We start from the raw sequence: 20,941 nt of genomic DNA, 5'->3' as shown, positions 1-20,941 counted from the left end.
ACAACATTAAATATATTAGTGGGATTAGGCCATGGCGGCAGTTGTCACAATTAGGCAGATTTTCTGGTATGGCAAATAAAAATTCAGTTTCATTGATCAAACATAGTTGATTGATTGCCTTTCATAGTGCAGCAAAGTGCTACATTCAAGTGATTTGGTTGCTTTGAGGACTTGGAATCCAATGATGTTGATTATAGCAAACCACAAGTCACAATCCATCTTCATTAATAAAGGAGTGAGAGAATAAATATCTCATAATACAAAACATGTAACCACTATGGGTAACAAATGAATAGATTGAACCCTTCAGCCTAAGGGAACTCAACAGTATATGAAACAATGACAATCGGCAAACAAGGAAAAAATATCCAATAGGAAAGCCAACTGATTATGGAATCAGTATGTTCTGAAAGTTGAAGCGTATGTTGCTGCCAAAATAAGTAACAGAGGAACGGATAACTTGACGGAATTCCCACTGGATGAGCCATTATCTGTTGTGGGTAGGGTTTTGGATCCGGTTCCTGCAAGTGAATGTCAACTTGAATGGTTAACATGGGCAAGGGACAAATTGGATAATCAAACCGCAAAGCATAAACTAAAATACTTCCTCAATGTGGAGAATTAGCATTCAGTACCTGATGGAACTGAATTTGGAGATTCTGCTGCTGTTCCTGCGGGTGGTTTTGCTGGTGAAACAGCTGCTGACAGACACATCATGTTAAATTTGCAGAAAGGTATGGATTAGAATTCGGTGCGCTTATCTTAGAGATTTTATTGTCATACCGTTGTTACACTGACTGATGGGTGGGGTCTGCACCTTGCAAGCGCCAGGCAAGGCCAGAGCCTGAGTCTGGTTGATGTTCATCCCCAGGGATGATCCACCGCCGCTAAGAACCTGACACAGGCATTGTGGTTGTGAGCGTACTACACTGGCAAGCTGTGAGCAGCATCCTGAAGATGGGGTTGAAGAATTCCCTGTGATATAATTAAGGCACGGTGACATGCTGACTAACACATTTGTGCAACTTGATTGTGCTGCAGCTCCTGCACTCAGCATGGCCATTACGATCAAAACCAAACCCATTTCCATTGAACACTCTTATGCAAATATGTTGGAATTTTTTTTTTCCTTCCGGGAGTAGGGTTTGTTAAAGGTAGAATATATGTTGGTAACCTGGTATCCCGTGTTTGTACTCCGAAGACACTGGTTTTGGAAGAACGAGGCATAGGCCTTTTGTAGAGAAAAGGGGGAAGAAAATGACAAGAGTAAGGTGATGATGTGGGTGAACAACTCCTCCTACTCTTTCCAACGGGATCTATTTGGTACTTGGTGGCGGCCATACGTTGTTAGGTATGCAGACCTGGATTATGGGACCCTTATCCTATAATATAAACAAATGAAAAATTCTAAAGGCAGGTCGGTTAAACAGATGACCAACTTTTGGCATCAGAGGCTGAGGGAACGCTATTATCGGCTATCACTCTATCCTATCTTTTTTGTGTTCAAAGCAGTACGGTTAAAATACACGACCAAAAAAGAAAGAACCACGTGTCTTACGAGATGGACAGTATCATATACTATATGATACGAGTAGACGAGACTACCTGCATGTTCCATTCAGCTTATTTTGAGAAAATTATTATTATTTTTTGCAGTTTTATTTGAAAAATGTTTCTTGTTTAAGAAAAACTTTCCCGAACATACAATTCAATTAAGATAAATGTCCTTGCCATTATCCTGACTTGTAATATTGTAGTGTCCTCTCGTAGCTTCAAATAGCGGACAATTGGCATTATAAGATATTATTGATTTACAATTATGTGCCAACTTCTCCCCAGAATTTAACTAATCGAATTTGAATTATGTTTCTTCTAACTAATTAGCGAAAATATTATTTAAAGGAAAATTAGTACCACAGAAATACGCATGTAAGCTTTTCATCTACGTGGTCCCTGTCAGAATACCCCTTTTTTTTGGTTTTGGGGGTGGGGCGGTTTGGGTTGGAGATAGAGGCAGGTGATGAGAAAGGGAGTGCGGGTGCTACACGAAAAAGAAGAAAAGAGAAATCGAACTTATTACATGTTCTCCATAATAATTCGGAATTTGACTAAAGTCGCGATCAAAAACTAATTGTTAAGGTTAATAAATTCTGGCTTGCGATTGGCCCCAAAGTTGAAGTAGACAGTCTTGTTGGTTTGATCATTAGAAAATTATATATATATATATATATATATAATGAAAAACACATCTTAATATAATTTTACTCTTCAACCTTTTTGAAACTAATTTTATCCAACTATTTCAACACTGAACAAAGCGGACGAAGGGTGATGCCCTTATTCCTATGCCCGCTTAAATGAGTTGAATAAGTCTAATGGTTGAAGTTGTATTTGTTAACTTGGTATTATGTTGGTATGAACTAAAAATAAAATAAGCAAAGGGTCAGGAAGTGGAGGGAACTACTACTAGGATTCGGTTATCCACCTGAGCAGCTGACCTAATATGAATGATTTGATTTGACAGTTTATCAAGAACATCAAATTTTGTGTTACAACAGATTAAGGTAGGATGTTTCAGATGCCACTTGTTGAGCTTAAAATCTTCAGTCAAAATTGGTTCTACAGAGATCAAAACACTCCCAATATAGCAATTCTACCTACTTCAAACTCTTTCTTTTCCTACTGATTAGTTATGGCAGTTGAGCTATTAAACCAACTTTGGCACCTCCGTTTATTTTTCCCCTCTATTTCTCTTCTTAATACCCTCTCTTTATAAATTCCCTTATCTCTTTCTCTACTATCAAACTTCCAAACTGTACTTTTGAACACAACAAATTTACTTTCAAATTCCTAGCAGATCAACAACCCAAACCTCTAAAACATATACACATGGAGCGTTTTGTGTGCCTAGTTGTGGTATTTGCCATGGCTACGGCAATGGCTGCACCGGCCTATGCCCAAGTCACCACTCCATGTAATGCATCGATGATAAACAATTTGTTCAGCCCTTGTGTGAATTTCCTCACAAATAGCAGTGGCAATGGCACCTCACCCTCTGCCCAGTGCTGCAATTCCATGAAGTCCCTCACAAGTGGGGGTATGGACTGTTTGTGTCTCATTGTCACTGGCAATGTTCCTTTTAGAATTCCAATCAACCGAACCTTGGCCATCTCTCTTCCTCGTGCTTGCAACATGCCTGGTCTTCCAGTTCAATGCAAAAGTACATTCCTTCGATCTTCAGTAGTTTTCTCGTTATCAATAATTTTAAATTATAGTTATTCTAATTATCAATGAGGCTAAGGTGAAACTGAATTATTTTATGCTTTGTTTTTTCTCAGCCTCAGGTTCACCACTTCCAGCTCCTGGTAATAATAATATGCCTAAAATTTACTATATTAAGTATAAATCTTTTCCATTTTAACTAATCTTTCGAATGATTTTGATTTATATTGACAGGACCAGCGTCTCTTGGGCCATCTCTTTCTCCTGTATCTAACCCGTCTTCACCATCTCTTAGTCCTGAAGGTAATCACTTAGTCATTAGTAGTCAACAAAAATGCATTTTTGATGGCATGCATTATGACAGTAAATTGAGTACTATTAGCTTCTCGAGTTTGATACTAATACCAGCATCTTTTCCTCGAACAGCATCCTCTGTACTTCCCTCGCCTGTCACACCTTCTTTGGCACCAGAGTCTGACACAACCCCTCCTCTTTTGACTCCATCATCTCCCTCAGTGGATTCTGATACCCCATCTGCAACCAAAGGAAGTGGACGCTCTGATCTGACTCCATCATCAGCCACATCATCTTACCGTCTCCTACCTTCTTTTGTATTGATTACATTAGGATTTGCTGTTCTCAAACACCGCTAGGTTGCTGTGTCTGACATCCTTTGTGGATGTAAATGTACCTAATAGGTTCCAATATGTGTGGCTATTGCATACAGTTTTGCTCAGATTGTTTTAAACCCACATTAGGGGAGTATTTATCAAATTAAAAGGTATTTGTATTGCAATGTATATGAGTGCATGAAAAATAAATTACTGTTATTTATTCACTCGAGAAGTTTATTGAGTTAGCTTAATTTCATTGGTCAGTGTCTAGAATTTGTAGGGAATCAAATTGATATTTGATTTACTTACAGTTTGATTGGTTACGTTGGTACATTAGGAGTCCTAGTTTGATGTTGAGAATAAGGTAACATCAAACATACCTTAATGCAAGAGAGGACTACATAAATTGATCAAACAGACAAAATCTTAAATTCCTTGCATATGGGTGGAACATTAATTATTTGTAGATTCTTTGGTGGGCTATTTTTTTATATTGTTTTTTTAAATTTATAAAAATGTGGGGTTTTTTTTGGGTTAAAATTACAAGAATATGGTTTAATTTAAAAATTGTCAATGATTTTGTTAATTGTCAAAAAATTAGTTAGAACAACTTGTCATTTGCAAGAATTTAAGTGTGAAAATTAATTACAAACACTTGTGAGAGTATAACATTTAAGTGTAAAAAGCTAATATGTGTACATACTGTAGATAATGTATCATCTAAAGAATTGATGTGTTAACTTAGTTAATATATTAAAGTTGAATTTCTAAAAATAGTGAAAAATATTACGTATAAATGTCTAATATTGATATTTGTTAATTTCATGTAATATCATATAATTCTAATAATAAATGACAATAATGTTCAATAAATGTTTTGAATATATCAATGACATTATTCCTCAACTCCTACTTTTGAGTTGTATGTTATTTTTTAATGAAGTTTCAATAATCATTTATTGAAGACGATGAGGAGGAAGCACATGTGAGCACTGTGGCAAATAAATAGGTAGAATGAGAACAAAATAACACTAAAAGTGATGACAATAACTTTAAAAGTGAATATAGAAGCAGAGAAGATAGTGAAGATAAAGATGTGGATGATGATGTTGATGATGGAAAGCCTAATTTGCCAAACACATTAGTTGAACAACATCTGTTTGTGGAGTAATCCTTCATGTGTACATTAGATCTCGATGTAATGCATGCAATTGAATTTCTAGAGTACACAAGTTTGAATATGTGTTATAATTATGTTGTTGATGCATTAAATTTTAATTTTTAAATTAGTTTTTGTTTGTGTTTGTATTTGATAAGTCATTGTGATGTAGATAGAAAATTGTATGTTGGAAAACAATTCAATGATATAGAAACTATCATATGAACAATTAAGTGTTACGATATATCAAAAGGAGTAAATTACAAAATATTTGAGTCAGAACCAAATATGTTTGTTGTAAACGTGAGGTATATAATAAATTATGGATGCCTTTTTTGAACTTCTTTAAGAAAGAATAAGTATATTTGAGAGATTAGAAAGTATAATGGATCGCACAATTGTACAAGGGATAAGATTTCTCAAGATCATAGGGAGTTAGATTTAGACACAATTGCATACGCATCAAGCCACTAGTCAAGTCTAATCCTTCCTTTAAAATAAAATTTGTGATTCGTGAGATTCGGTCTCGATATAGATGCACAATAATGTATCAGAAAGCAAAGGGCAATTAAAAAAAAATTGGTTAATGAAAGCCTCATTTAAAGCTTTGCTGCAATTGTGTGAACCAATTTGTGACGTTGTTCAATGATTAGTTGGATGTTGCAAAAGCATACTATAATGATGAGTTGTTTCCCAATATTTAAATATTACGTCAAGTGTTTTAGAGTTTTGGTTACTGTATTAGAGTATTTAAACACTAAAAACTACTTGTGCATGTTGATAAGACATGTTAATATGGCAAATATAAGGGCTATTGGTAGTTGTTGCACAATATGATGATAAGAATATTTTACTTAGTGCTTTTGCTATTTTAGAAAAAGACAATTACAACTAAAGTTATATGTACACGTTAATCCATGAGATATCCCATTGGCACTACTATAATCAATAGATCTTCTATCCCGTGATTCTTTGTTTCTTGATCCATGATAAATATCTTTTTAACTATCTACAGAAGTCTATGCTTGTTCCTGCTGTGAGGTTCTTCATCCCATTGAAATGGTTGTTACTAGTTCGTTTGCTATAACTAATAATACTCTTCATTTGACTGTATTGAAGATAGTGAGATCTCCTACTACTACATAGGTGGTGTATCCATGGAGAATTCCTCGTGATGGGAAAGTGATGGTTTTATAAAGAACTATTGTTCTTAAAGTGCTGACTACTCCATTTGTGGGGATAATAATAACCAATTCATTGCATACAATATGTATGATGTCTAATATTCGTAAGAAGGATAATATATTCAATTGACAATCCCTCTAAGATACGCTAATATCGATGTGAGCATGAATGAGTCTTCAGTTTTTTTGTTATCTTAATCCTTCTAAGTCTTTGCTATGAACTCCCTCAAGATTTTACGGGTGAGAGAGGGATAGGTTGAGCATATTGAAATTGATGCATTATACAACTAGTTACGTGTCACGCTCTAACTTTGAAACAAATCAAAGAGTTAATAGAATCATAGTTCGTTCTCTTCTCAGTCATTTGGAATTACGACACCAATATAATCATTCTCATATGGTTGTCATAGAAACTACAATTAATAACCAAATATTAGTGTTATAAGCAATAGGCAAAATTAATTTTTTTGTCCTCTAACTTTAGGGTAAGTTTTGATTTAGTCTTCTAACTTTTTTTTATTCTTTTGTCCTTAAATTTTTTTTTTCACATTGCTCCTTTCCATTAGCTAACAGAAACATCATATGTGGCGTTGAAATGGCTTAATTGGCATTAAATAGTCCAACTTGCTTAATTGAAACCTACCTTAAAGTTAGATTACGAAAATGTCTCTATCTGAGAGCAAACGAGAAAACTATTGGTTTGCTTGGGATTTGAGCCAACGACAAGAGTCGGTGTGTGCCTATATTTGCAGTAATATTATGCAACTACAAAATTCTCTAGCATTACGTCGTGAATATCTAAGCCTCTATAAATAAAGGAAAGACACATCAAATCCTAAATATAATTTTAAATTTTATTCACGTGCCAACAACAAGATTTTTGCATGTACCACATATTTGTTTTTGCTCAACATTAGAACATATCCTAATAAAGTAAGTATACATCCACACATATATTGTGCTATCCTAATGTCAAAATTTATAGGAAGTCAACCAAGATATTTTGTAAGTCACTTTAATATAATCTTTTATCTTTCAATATCGTTTGTTGTTAGTTGGTCGCCTAATAACTCATCTCGCATGTCTTGAGCTACTGCAAAATAGAGATTAGTAAAACCAATTGTCGATAGATTGTTGATCTAAAATTCAAGTAACATAAAAACATATTTTAATGTAATTGTGCATTCTCTATAAAATAAATAAAATATATGTTTAAGGCCTCCACTATTCTACAAGTGCATAAGCAAAAAGACCATTTATTTGCATTTGACAAATCTAAACAATGCGATAAAGGTTAACATGCCATAAAATGTTATTTATTTTTTTGTTTAAGTGACATTATTGATAAGTGACGAAAGTATAATTGTCTTATTAACTATTACAACAAAATAAAAAAAAATATTATTAGTGACAACAATTTTGTTCATAAAAATCTTTATCAATTTCACAAACAATAATTACAATAATCAAATAAAATATTAAATTAACCTAAATATTTATAATTTATTAAAATTACTAACTAATTATATCAAAATAAATACATTTACATTATGTTTTTTAAGTTATGAAATTTTAAGAGAAATTATAATTAAATGTCAAAAAAATAATTACAAAAATTTAAGAAATTTAAAAAGTTAACCTAAATATATTATAAATAAACTTAATTAATTCATAAATAATAATAATAATAATAAATTTCTAATTGTATTAAATAACATGTTAAATTTTATATTTTCACCATCTTAATTTAGTAATATATTTTAATTAATGCTAAACAAGGCATGATAAATATTTTATTTTATATATTACTTCATTAAAATTATTATAGATGGATAACATTAATTTATTTGTTATGAAAATTAAACTATAATTAAAAAATAAAAAAAATATTAACATAAATTAAATAAAACACATTTAAATTGTGTATTTTCTTATATATGTTGTTTTGAATCAAATCCTCATTATTTTTAACCTAATTTCTTTTCTATTTTAAAATTTACATAGTTTTTCTCTCATAGATTTTTTTTTTCCACAAATTTTTCACTTTTTTTCTACCTAAAAACTCCCTCTCCTTTCTTCTACTTCAATTTATATGTCACACGCATGGCCACTTTGTTCCACATCAAGATCATATTTATAACTTCAAAGGCCACTAATAAGGATGAAAACAGACCAGACAGCCTAATAGGTGGCCTATGGTCTCACCTACTTTAGGCCTAACTTGACTTGCCTCTTTAATAAACAAATAAAGCTTATGCTTTTTTTAAGATCTGTTTAAGTAAATAAGTTAGACATGAGTTATTTACAAAGCCTGGTAGGTCGACATTATTGTTATTATTTTTAAAAAATCAAGCTCTTAATATGGGATAAAGCCCTATATTCTATCCCACTTAAGCCCTATAATTAGTAGGTTAGTTTTGGCTCTAAGTTTCAATATAAAGAAAATGGTGAGTTAGTCCACCTATTTTTAAAAGTAATTAATAACTATTATATTATTTATTTATAATATTTATTAAATTATTTTATTTAAATAAATTAAAAATTATATTTTAAATATAAAAATTAATTTTAAAAGTAAAAAATATAATTATATTAAAAATATTATAAAATTAATTAAATTTAGCTTTTACATTTGGTTAATTTTTTAATTAAATTTAATATGGTTGTTAAGAGTCTAGTAATGTATAGTTTTTAGTTAATTTTAATTTTTTTTCTTCTTCTTTAACTTTTTATTTTTCTTTTTTTCATCCAAATTTATTAGAAATTTAGTTTTTATAATTTTTCTTGCCTTACTACTATTTTGAGTGAAAATTACTAAAGTTTGGATCTTGATTGTAGGTTATTTAGTGCCAAGGCACAGACCTATGTGTGTCAAGGCGCTAACCAAGTGTGACAATGTGCTCTTAGGTCATTATGTGCCAAGACACAAGCTTGTGTGTGCTAAGACGCTTATCACGAATAGATAATGAAATTGCAGAACTTTCAGTGCCAAAACGCAAACATTTGTGTACCAAGATACAAACTTACTGACGTCGACAAAAATACATATTGGGTAAGATAAAAGAGATTGTGAGGCACATTGTAAAAGAAAAGTAGGTTTTTTTTTAGGGAGGACAAGGGGACAACTCTTTTAGATCAGGAAGAACAGAACCACACTTAGGTCTTTAGAGAGAAAGATTGGAGAAGATTTCCATTTTCTTCTCAAGAATATGACAAAGGGAACCTCTCTTTTTTTTTCTTGTGTTTTTCATTTCTGTGATGGTTGCTAAACATTTTGTAGTTAAGATTGATGGATCGCTTTAGGATTATGATGTAATTAGATTCTTGACTCTAGTTTAAGCTTTTTTTTATGTTAGCTTGTAAATTCATTCTTAATACTTAGTATGAACTAGCTACTCATACTTTGTTTTGATAAACCTTTTTAACATTAGAAAATGGAATGAGTGGTTGTACTTCTTGATTTACTTACCTCATCATTTAATTTTCTAGGAATATAAATTATTGGGTATGTTATCTTTTGGTTTCTTTGTATTCTAAAACCTTAGACTCATACATTTGAAATTAAGAAATTAATCTTTGTGTATGAGTTCAAGAGAATTTTTATACTAAGTAATTGGATATAAATTAATTTAGTAGGAACTTTTGTAATCATTTTCAGAGCTTGAACTAGCAGGGAGTTTAATTTATTATATGAACAATGGGTGAAGTCTAATCCTAGCTATCTTGTCATTAATTTTTCTCGTCTTATTTCAGATTTCGTTGTTTATTTACTTGCCAAGTGAATTAAATTAATTTATATTTTAGATTTCTCCTCAATCCCAATCACATTCAATTAATTCAATTTAATGAATCAATATGTGTTTGTATCAATCTATATGGGAACGATACTTTACTTTTACCATATTATTTGTACTATTCAGTGCACTTGCTGAAGGCGTTGTTAATGATAAGATAAAATTTTATAATTTTAATTAAGAATTAGTAATAAATATTTTTAACTAAGCAATAATTAAATGATAAAATAATATTTTATAAATACTATTTAAAAATTATTTTAATAAATTTAATCAATTCTCGTATATTTTGATATTATTTAATGACTTTTAATAATTACAGATTCAATTTATGTGTAAATATAGTATGGTACGAAAATTTCAAGAGTACTGTACATGAAAAATTCTAATTAATTATATTTAGACACATGTTTAAATAATAAATTTATTTAACAATTAATTATTATATTTGTTATATTTAAACAAATTAAAGACTTGTTAAGTCTTTGAACAAAATTAAGACATAATCAAAATTAAACAAACTAAAATTTAAAAATAAAATAATAATATTATACTAATATATTTTTTATATTCTTAATTCTATTATTCTTAATACTTAATTATTATATTAGTATATTATGTTATAATTTTTTTATTTATAATAAATAAAAATTATATTTTATTCAAAAATAAAAATATCTATACACTTGTTTAAATAATAAATTTATTTAATAATAAATTATTATATTTATTATATTTAAATAAGCTGAAAAGCAGTTAAGTCTGTGAATATGAACAAAAGGCAATAAAATGTAAACAAACTAAAATTTTAAAATAAAATAATAATATTATATTAATATATTTTTCATATTATTAATTCTATTATTTTTAATATTTAATTATTATATTATGTTATAATTTTTTTATTTATAATAAACAGAAATTATATTATATTCGAAAGTAAAAATATTTATACACATATTTAATCAATAAATTTATTTAGTAATAACTTATTATATTTGCTACATTTAAATAAGTTGATTTAAGCAGTTAAATTTTTGAACGGAAAAAAAACAAACTAAAATTTAAAAATGAAATAATAATACTATATTAATATATTTTTCACATTTTAATTTTATTATTATTAATATTCAATTATTTTATAAGAAATAAAAATTACTTAAATATAATTTATATTTTATTCAAAACTAAAAATTTATAAAAAATAAAATAATAAATTCAATATATAATATAATAATAATAATAATACTAATACCATATAACAAATAATATAAATAATATAATTTTAAGTAAATAATAATAATAATAATATATATTTTAAATTAATAGATAGTAATTTGAAATAAGTCTTATTTAGAAGTAGTTAAAACATATTTAAACCTTATTTTTTATTATTTTAAATTTTAGTGCAGAATTTAAAGTTTGAAAACATGTTTAGAATTTATTTTCGAGAATTAAATCCCTGAAGCTAGTATAGAAAAATATTTTTGGAAACTTAAGTACAGAAACATACGTAAAAATTATTAATTTCAAAAGAGTAGACCTTTCTATTTTGGTTTTTAATTTTAAAAAAATGTTTTCAAAAAGAAAATAAAAATAAAATTTATGTTAATGAACATTTTATTTTATTTTTTAATTTTAAAAAGAAAAAAAAACTGTTTTTAGAAGAAAAAATAAACAAGCTCTTAATTTTGGAAACTAATTTGTAGAAATAATTAGTAATTCTAAGATTTAATTTCCAGAAGTGAAAACATAAATTTATAAATTAATTTAATTTTAAAACTGTAGAATTCTAATTCAAGAAACTTATTTTTTTAAAAATGTTTCTAAAATAAATTTTTGGCAGTGTGAAAGCCTAATAAAATTAATTTTTAATGTGTAGAATTATAGTTTTAAAAATTTACTTCTAAAAAAGTATTAAGGTTGACATATCATTGTATCAACAAAGGCTGATTGATAAAGAATATAATTTTTAATGATAAATCATGTTTTTATGGTAAATTCAATACAATTAATGTATTTAAAAAGTAATAATGTTTTTAAAATATAGATAGTGATGAAAAAATAACGAAGCTTAGAGTAATAGAATAGGAAGAATAAGACGCTATGAAAAAGTGAAAATAAAAAAAATCTAAAATCTGAATTAAAAAAATTTAGAGGTTTAGTTTTAAAAAAATATATTTCTTAATAATTTAAATTTTTATTACGGATATTTAAAAAAAGTTGGAAGTATATATATAATAGATACGAAATTCATTAAGGATTCCACCGGTGAGGGAGAGGAATCGCGTGCTTAAACTAGTAACCGTCAGAGTGCAATAACGAAATTTCAGTTAGGTTCGTTAGTTAGTTTCAGTCCCGCCAAATCCTAATCCTATGGCGATCAAAACCGCCATGATTGCAGCATGCTTCTTCCTAAGTGCGTCGGCGTCGTCGTCGTCGTCGTCGGCGGCGGCGGCGGCAGTGAAGGGGTGCACGGAAGAGCTAATATCGTTCTCGTCGTGTCTGTCGTACGTGTCTTATCCGCCGAACAACTTAACAGAAAGTGCGTCGGAGAAGTGCTGCAACGCCTTCTCCGCCGCCGTGGAATCGCTTTGCATGTGCTATCTTCTCCGCGACCCTCTCATCCTTGGCTTTCCTCTCAACACTACCAGAATCCTCTCCCTCTCTTCCCTCTGCCCCTCCCAAACCCCAACCTCCTTAACCTTTCTTTGCTCAGGTACCTACCATTTAGGAATAGCATTTTTTTTTTCTTTTCATTCAAAAATCTTACTTACCTTAACGCCATTGCATTGCATTGCGTTCTTGTTCTTTCGCAGAATCAATGGCTCTACCTCCTCTCAGCAGCGCACCAACTTCAGATCTAGGGACTGCTGCTGCTAGTAAGTCATTTATCACAAATTAATGACCATTTTCACACAATCAGGATATGTTTATATATACATTGCATTTACATACATGTGATGTGCCACAGGGTCAGGGTCAGGATCAGGGTCAGGGTCAGGGTCAAGGTCAAGGTCAGGGTCGCGATCACGATCAAGGTCCCGCGGTAAAAGAGGATCTTCGGGAAAAGCAGTACCCACCAGCAGCGGAGCAGGAATACCCTTTTTCTGTCGTTCTCAACGGCCACTCAACACTACGCTATTCTCTCAAATATTAGCCGTCCTTGTTACACTCCTTAACACGTGACCTTTCAATCAATGGCAATCTGTTCTTGAGTTCATCTGTACGTATCATATTCATATTCATCGGATACTCTATTTTTTGGGGGTGGGGCTGTTGTCTAAGTATTCATGGGATAGTTCAAACACACGTTTCAAGAAACATTCATATTGTTGATACCCCACACTTATTCTTTATTTCAATAGAAAATAGACTTGTTTCGTACATACAAAATTAGACGTTTCCCTTGGAGAATTCCTGTTTTTAATCCGAGTTGCATGGTAAAAGCTACATCACTGTTCGTTTCTTACAAGAATTTGAGATTTTAGAATCCAGAAAACTGGTCAATGATTAATGACATGATCAACTATTTGTAATTAATCAATTTCTTCATATTCAACATCGGGTGTTTAGATCAACTTTTTCAAAAAAAAAAAAAAAAATGCCCCCATCATACGCATATAATAAACATGGCATTAAGAAAATTAACAAGGGTAGGACTTTCCCCACCCTCCTTAGATCGAAATTAAGAACTGACTAATTTTAAGTCCGCAAAAACCTATCACAAAAAAAAAAAAAAAAAAAAAAAGAGTATAAACACATATTTGTACGAGTCCAAGTTCGAAGTGCTGGATTAATTACTTCTCCAGCCATCAGACCATTCAGCTTCATCGGTAACAGGTTTAGGGAACTCTAACTGGGATGAATCTTGACTCCATTCTCCATTGCTAGAGGGTAATGCATTAGAGTTCTCCCCTGTGTCCTCATCGTCATAAAATTTTGGTCTTTCCGGAAGAGAGCAACCCTGATAAGATGAATTGTCCACACAGTGCCACAGCATTTGGCTCCATTGATCGTCCTACCAAATTACAGGTGAAGAATGATTTCATAAACTACCAAGATTATCAGAACAAAGATACAGGCAACAAAAAGGTTTGAACCTGTTTTACTTTCTCATAATTTTTCGTTGAATATTTTCTTTCTAACCATAATTATCTCAACTAGAAAGACAAGCTGACTGGTTAATGTAGAAAGTAGTAATTCTAATATCTGTAAACATTTTCATTTCTCAATACAACCATAAAAGGAATGCTAATGCAATGCAGTCAAATCAGAGGATATATGATAATGTTCTATTCACAGCAAAAAGATGATCAGGTAGATAACTATCTTAACATCTAGTCATGGCTTATTATATAAAAGGCAATACCTTGCAGATAATATGAGGGTTCCCAATTATAACCAGCAATGATATAGCACGGGTAATAGCCACATTAAACCTTCGATAATTGCTCAAAAAGCCAAGACAGTGGACTTTGTCAAACTCATTGTGTTTGATGGTTGATCGAACGGTTGATATGATGATAACCTCCTTCTCTTGTCCTTGAAATTGCTCAACACTACCAACTTTGACATCGGGCATATCTAGATTTTCAAGTGTCTGTTTTATTTTCAGCACTTGTTGTCTATATGGAGTTATAATGCCAATGTCTTCCTCCGTTATTTCCCCATTGGCTATCAATCTCCTGACAACTTCTATTACCTTGCTTGCTTCAATTCGGTTGAACCATGATGGGTTATTCCCTTCTCTTTCATCACATCCCTGGATGCCAAAGAAGAGAACAGGGAACTCCTTATTAGGAAGAAACTCTGCAATCACTTTGAAAGATGAACTATCTCTACAGGCCATCAATTCCCCGTCATAGAACAGCTTTGAAGGAAGATATAAAATCTCTGGGTGACATCGATAGTTCCTAATCAATCTTATTACATAATTTGGGTCTCCACTGGCATATAACTCAAATTCAAACAACCGTTCCATGTATGAAACCCCCAACCCATACTCATCTGCTTTCTTGGAATATATTACTGGACCCAACTGCAATGGGTCTCCAGCCAGAACAACAACGGTATCCCTTCTGCAGAGATGGGATACAGGGATCATTGTTTCAGCTTCGGAAGCTTGCCCAGCCTCATCCAAGAAAATGTGAGAGAAGTGACCACGAGCAACATCCTCTGCATAAAGAAGAGAGGCACTCATATATGTGGATATTATGATCCTATAATGCATGAGGGCACTGACTGGGGGACACTTAAATATCAACTCATCAAAGAAGCAGAAGCGGATAAGTTCTGGTTTGACATCCTCATATGGCCTGGTAGATGCATTGAGCCTGAATATTTCATTTTCTCGAAATTCAACATCCTGTTGAGCAAGGACTTTCTCCAGCACGTGATCTGCTGCACTATTTGAGGGAGCACAGACAAGAATACGAGTATTCTTATGATATTTGTAGAGCTGGAGGATTGCTTCTACAATTGTTCTTGTCTTTCCTGTACCTGGGGGCCCATGAATCACATAAGGGGGTGCGCCTTTGCAACCAAGAATCATTTTGATTGAACACATTTGCTCATTGTTAAAAGAACCAGAAATGGGAACCACATCAGTGGTTTTAATGTGTCTCCTTCTGGAGGACGAAGATGGAAAAAGGAACTCGGTTCCTAAGTTTTCTGCTGCCTCAACTGCTTGGTATAACCTTCTCATATTGATCCTGTTATACGTGAAGTGAATATCATAGAGATTTTCATCTCTATGGCAAAAGTGAAATTCATGATCAAACCTCAAATAGACCTCATCAGCTTCAACACGGTGGATGAATCCCTGCAGAGTGCAGAGAAATTCACATAAATTTTTTTATGAATGGCAGAACCCTAACTGAATGAATAAATATATTGTTGGACCAATGAAAAAAAAATTTGATAAGCATATATTAATATACTTATGAACAATAAAAATAGCCAAAATCAATGAATAACAGAATCCACTTAACATAGACATAATAAATTTGGCTACTCTACAGATCATATACACATGGTTATAGAAATTGTTTGATTTGCAATTAGGATTGTGCAAATCAATTTGACTAACTCACTTAGCAACACAAAACCATAGAGCAAATTAGAGTGGCCAAAATCATCACCTAAATTGCCGGACTCTTTCACATTGGTACAAAATTTGCAATTAAAATGATACGTTTTTTGCTGATGTCACAGGTTGTGAATTCAGGTCATATATGACCCAACATGACCCAAATACGAAAAAAAACCCTAAAATCTGGTATTCATAAAAACAATAAACAATCCCAACAAGGAAACAATGTCATTGTAATTATGTTATTTTTCATAATCCCAAGAATAAAACTGTAGCAAGGAAAGGAGGGGCCCTTGGTTGCTAGTTAAAAGTCATAGGCGTTTTGTTATTGTGGTCTTCACGGCCGACAGAGCGTTATAGAAGTGCGATGTGTATGGTGAAAAAAGCCAGTTTCTACTCCTTTTCCAATGTTATTTTGAGTTTTCAACTTTCGGGATGGGAAGGGGTAAAAGTGAAATTTCCCCCTTTTATGAGAGCTAGGGCTTTTACTGGTTTCCCACCTTTTGTTTAGAAACATCCACCCTTTGAAATCAGAAGAATGCCAACCTGCTGTTGTGGAAGACTTTCTCTTCAACAGTCTTCTAACGTCTGCAGCCTTCTTTTCTGTTGCTGGCCAAATTCCAGAGGTTATTTGACTATATTTGTTGTTAATTATGAGTATAGCATTTGTATGAATATAGTATAAATTATATAATTTCTTTAAAAATAACGACAATAGTAGTCATCCAGCTATGCACTATACCAGAGTGTTTTCTGGGCCAGCCACTACACAACGCTGTCTTTGATGGATATGCTCTAGGTTTAATTTTATTTAATGTTTAGAACCAGCACTCAAAGTGGAAAGAGCACTACAAAGGAGCTCAATCTACCATAGCTTCCCCTGGATCACGTCTGATGAAATGCATGAGTCTAACTGGGAAATAGGGAAGACTCATACACATCTAATGTCATCCACAAATACATCAACACCAATGAAATGGAATTCTATTGTCAGTGGTCAAGATAACACTATGACAATGACATGTACTCCAATGATCTTCTAGATCAGACAGACTCATTTATATCACTACAATACAAAATATAGAAACACGTGAATAATTGCAGTATGCATCTGAGGACTAGTCCTAACGACCAGATTTTGGTGCAATAACTTCTAGCTAAAGATTCTCAATTAGTCCAACTATGGAGTACAAAGTGAAAAATGTGACATGAAGCCACATGACATGAGGTTCAAACCTGATAAACAGGGGCGGTCTTGTCATCACGTTCAGATGCCAGCTTGGCAAATATAAAATCCCCATGAACCAGCGATGGTCTTCTCTCAGCAAGCCCAGGAACCTCCAAGGTCAAGAAACAATTGGCCCTCTTTCTCATAGCTATGCATTCCATGTCATAAGTCCTCATGTCTTCCTGAAAGTAGAAGTCAGACGAAAGGAAATAATAGAGACAAAGATCAGTCTTGACTTGAGGTTTCTGATGACTGGAGCTACTATAAATTATAAACAAATAAAATTACCTCCAATTGTATCTCTTCCATTATTATTAATGTTTTGAAATAAGAAGCATAACTCTTTCTTGTAAGACCTTCTTCAACAGCTTGAGGAATCTGATCGCTCTCAAGCAAATGTCTAATGTCCCTGGGAATGTCATATCTTGGAAGCCTATTTATGTATTTTCTGTTTGCCTTCCCAGCAGGACGTGAACCTGGAACATAAGTATCTACAACAAACTTGTCTTTTCTCCTTCCTTTTGAATAAGGCCTATTAGAAGCCAAAGACTTAGAGATTTTGTCTTCAACTAAGAGAAAAACCACCCTCTCAATTTTCTCATCTCCAACATCAAAATACACAACTGATGTGTACATGCCCATTTCTTTTGTCTTGCACGATAACCATATTTTTAAGATCTCACCAGGCTGAAGCATCCTGTCCTCCAAAGAGAAAGATTCTAAAAAACTCTGATCGCTATCTTCATTTAAATTTGCTGATGGAGGTTCAGTGAGAGAAAGAGTGAAAGAGTCCAGAGGATTTGAAGCAAAAATATGAACACTCCACAGGTCCACAGGTTCTTTGGTAGTATTCTTGATGGTTATTAAATCCACAGCAGTATCTCCAACAAATACAGATTGAGGCTTGCCATCCACAAACGCAAATGGGACCGATACAATGACTGGATCCTCGTCATTGACAACGTAACTGCAAACAGATTTCTCTTCCTCAAAATCTAGAAATCCAATTTCTGCTTTCCCCCCTATGACAGAGCATTCCTCGTCCGACCTATATCCGACAGTACTCATTGGAAACTGCTGTATACTACCTCCAAGTTTTAGCTCTACACAAAATATCACCCAAAATTAAACATAGATAAGTCTTGAGAAAGAGAAGCTACAAAATCCACAAGGTTTTGTTACGTCTTGAGTGAAATAAAATCATGGACTCGTTAGTATTCCTAAATGCATCTGAATTCTCTCCTTTGACTAACCTACCTCTACCATAAGATTTACGCATTTGCACTTTTACTCTCTCCTGTTATGAACATGAAAGAGAGGATATAAATTCATTCCTAAATTGCATAATTTTGTTTCGGTAGAACCGAAATTACACGATTATCCCACTTGATATATTAACTTACTAAAACTTATGCTGGAACGGGCAATTTCACATTTTGTTCTTCAACGTTTCGTTCATGCTGCTCTAATATCGAACCATACGAATGAGTTAAAAAACAAAAAAAAAACATTTATTTATGAATAAAAAGTAAAGCTTAAACGAAAAGAAAAAGAAGAACTAGGTAAAGAGACGACCGTGTAGGGAAGGATAATAGGAAGGGTTGGTGAGAGAAGAAACAATGGAAACCGCTTTCAATTGAAGCTGATGTTAAGAATGATCGAACGAGTAAAGCGAAGAGCGCAATAATCTGAAACAAGAAAGGGAGAGAAGTAAATTCCATTATCGGGGAACAGTGGTTCGATCTATGAATTGCATTGTGAAAAAGGGAGAGGGTTTTGAAAAGAGTGAAGACTCCTCCATGCTTTGTACTTCTTACTCCTTACCTCGCCAGCGAAGAATCGAAAAGTTAGCCAAAGCCCACAGTGGCTTGTTGTGTTCTGACTCGTTACTCAATCGTATCATGGAAAATCGGGGCTAAACAACTTCGAACGTGCGCGTACATTTATTCTTAGTTTCGGGGTAAATTTGGGAACAAAGAAACAAGAGCGTAAAAATAGAGCATAAGTAAATTAAAAAAAAAAAAATTACGATTGTTACGTGAATTGAAAAAAAAAATATATATTATATATGAATGATTAGAAAAAAAGATGAAAAAAAAAGTTATAACAAAAAGATAAAATTAATTTTTTTCATCTCTTAATTTTAAAGCAAGTTTTGATTTAATTTTTTAATTTATTTTTGTTCATGTTTATCTTTAAATTTTAATTTTTTTAAGTTAATTTTTTTGTTAGCTTTATTACATAATTTAACAGAAAAATTTTATATGAATCCAAAGTGACATATATTTTATTAATCAATCTCATCTAGACCTTTTAATTTGAAAATCATTTTTACACCTTATACCAATTATTTTAGACATACTTAAAGAAGAAAAATTAAAAAAATTAAAAGTGAAAATTTGTTAATAAAACAAAAATTTTAGTACAATAGGAAAAAGTTTGTGGCAAAAGACTGAAAAATTGAAGTGAAAGTGAACATCAAGATTATAAGATATATTTTTATATTTAAATTTAATTCACTATATGTGTTGCGCATAGTCCTATGAGTGAGTTTTGTGGGCTTAGACTTATTTACATTGTTGAATATTTGAAAAATTCTATCTTTTCGAAGTTTTGAGTCATAGGAATTGATTAATTCTATGTAGAAGTTCACCATGGAAGCAAGTTTAAAAAGTCACCAAAGATTAAATATGTTGGGGTAAGACATATATATGGGACTGCGAAAAAAATTTCTCGAATTATTTTGAATATCTAGATGAGATACGTGAATTAGAATATGATATAGTTGATATTATGTGGTTCAAAATAGGTGAAAAAAATCTTGATAATATTATATTGAAAAAACTAAAAGAAGATAAAGGAGTTGTAGAGACGATCAAAGTGTCTAAGTGTTATGAAAAAATATTGTATGTAGTATATGCAATTTCACAAGTTGAAATATGTCATAAAGTTCCATTACTAGAGCATCACATGAATATTCATTGGGTGCAAGTTGATGGGATGGTGTTGAAGGAGAACTAAGTGAGGAAAATATTGAAGTGGAATAGGGATATATTTCAGTTGTGATAAAGAATTTGGAGTTGAATTTCAATTTGAGATTGGGTGAAGTTTACTAATGTTCTTGCAAGTAAAGATGTCTTTTATCTTGATAAAAAGTATATTAGTAGAGGATTGGAGGCTGATGCAAGATCTAATGAGAAAAAAGATAGAAATAAATTTAATTTATTTAAAATGTCATAAAAAAATGTATGATTATAAATGGCTGTTAAGCACATTATTTGCATATAGAGAAGACTTTAAAGAGACTATCAAAACATATGTTATGCACTATGGTAGGGACTTAAAGATCTAAAAGAATGATAATGTGAGAGTGAGAGTGGTGTGCAAAGGTGAATACAAGATAATGACATTTTGTAAGAAAAGACACTTAACAACTAAGGAAAACAGTCAATGAACACTCATGCATATTGGGACTTAACATATTGGGACTTATATTTTGTGGGGTTTATGTATACTTTTGTGAGACCTATATTTTGTGATTTTGGTTGGACAATGAATTTTTTGAGGTTTCTATTTTGTCCCTTTAGTTTGTTAATTTAAATTCATTATGTATCTCACTAGTATATTTTAATCAATGTTCATTTTC

The 20,941-nt window shown here is 31.9% G+C and overlaps 4 protein-coding genes across 6 annotated transcripts; 2 read left to right on the top strand and 2 right to left on the bottom strand.

Moving 5' to 3' along the window:
- LOC113869526 (non-specific lipid-transfer protein-like protein At2g13820) lies at positions 1-1,472 on the bottom strand. 2 transcript variants are annotated; one of them, XM_027505885.1, is made up of 3 exons: positions 784-1,472; positions 636-701; positions 1-521 (listed from the first exon to the last, which is right to left on the bottom strand). In XM_027505885.1, exons 1-3 carry the CDS (start codon positions 1,088-1,090, stop codon positions 397-399), a joined length of 498 nt encoding a protein of 165 aa, XP_027361686.1. In that variant the 5' UTR covers positions 1,091-1,472; the 3' UTR covers positions 1-396. The 2 variants fall into 2 exon arrangements, with proteins under 2 accessions (XP_027361686.1, XP_027361687.1); XM_027505886.1 differs by having other exon boundaries at positions 636-698.
- Positions 1,473-2,889: 1,417 nt separating this feature from the next.
- On the top strand, positions 2,890-3,875 carry LOC113870152 (non-specific lipid-transfer protein-like protein At2g13820). Its single transcript, XM_027506751.1, has 4 exons — positions 2,890-3,220; positions 3,345-3,365; positions 3,457-3,525; positions 3,649-3,875. The coding sequence occupies exons 1-4, from the start codon at positions 2,890-2,892 to the stop codon at positions 3,873-3,875; spliced, it is 648 nt and encodes a 215-aa protein (XP_027362552.1).
- An 8,474-nt stretch (positions 3,876-12,349) lies between these two features.
- On the top strand, positions 12,350-13,162 carry LOC113870151 (non-specific lipid transfer protein GPI-anchored 2). The gene is made up of 3 exons (XM_027506750.1): positions 12,350-12,692; positions 12,793-12,855; positions 12,948-13,162. The coding sequence occupies exons 1-3, from the start codon at positions 12,350-12,352 to the stop codon at positions 13,160-13,162; spliced, it is 621 nt and encodes a 206-aa protein (XP_027362551.1).
- Positions 13,163-13,488: 326 nt separating this feature from the next.
- Positions 13,489-19,208, bottom strand: LOC113868616 (probable RNA helicase SDE3). 2 transcript variants are annotated; one of them, XM_027504363.1, is made up of 5 exons: positions 18,871-19,130; positions 17,584-18,398; positions 17,304-17,477; positions 14,346-15,797; positions 13,489-13,994 (listed from the first exon to the last, which is right to left on the bottom strand). In XM_027504363.1, the coding sequence occupies exons 2-5, from the start codon at positions 18,361-18,363 to the stop codon at positions 13,770-13,772; spliced, it is 2,631 nt and encodes an 876-aa protein (XP_027360164.1). In that variant the 5' UTR covers positions 18,364-18,398; positions 18,871-19,130; the 3' UTR covers positions 13,489-13,769. The 2 variants fall into 2 exon arrangements, with proteins under 2 accessions (XP_027360164.1, XP_027360165.1); XM_027504364.1 differs by having other exon boundaries at positions 13,594-13,994; positions 17,584-18,983; positions 19,120-19,208.
- Positions 19,209-20,941: the final 1,733 nt, after the last annotated feature.

The sequence above is a fragment of the Abrus precatorius genome, unplaced genomic scaffold (genome assembly GCF_003935025.1).
Source record: "Abrus precatorius isolate BTA unplaced genomic scaffold, Abrus_2018 Scaffold6, whole genome shotgun sequence".
Classification (NCBI taxonomy): Eukaryota; Viridiplantae; Streptophyta; class Magnoliopsida; order Fabales; family Fabaceae; genus Abrus; species Abrus precatorius.
Note: the sequence above shows the minus strand (reverse complement) of the source record. Positions and strands in the feature narration are given on the sequence as shown.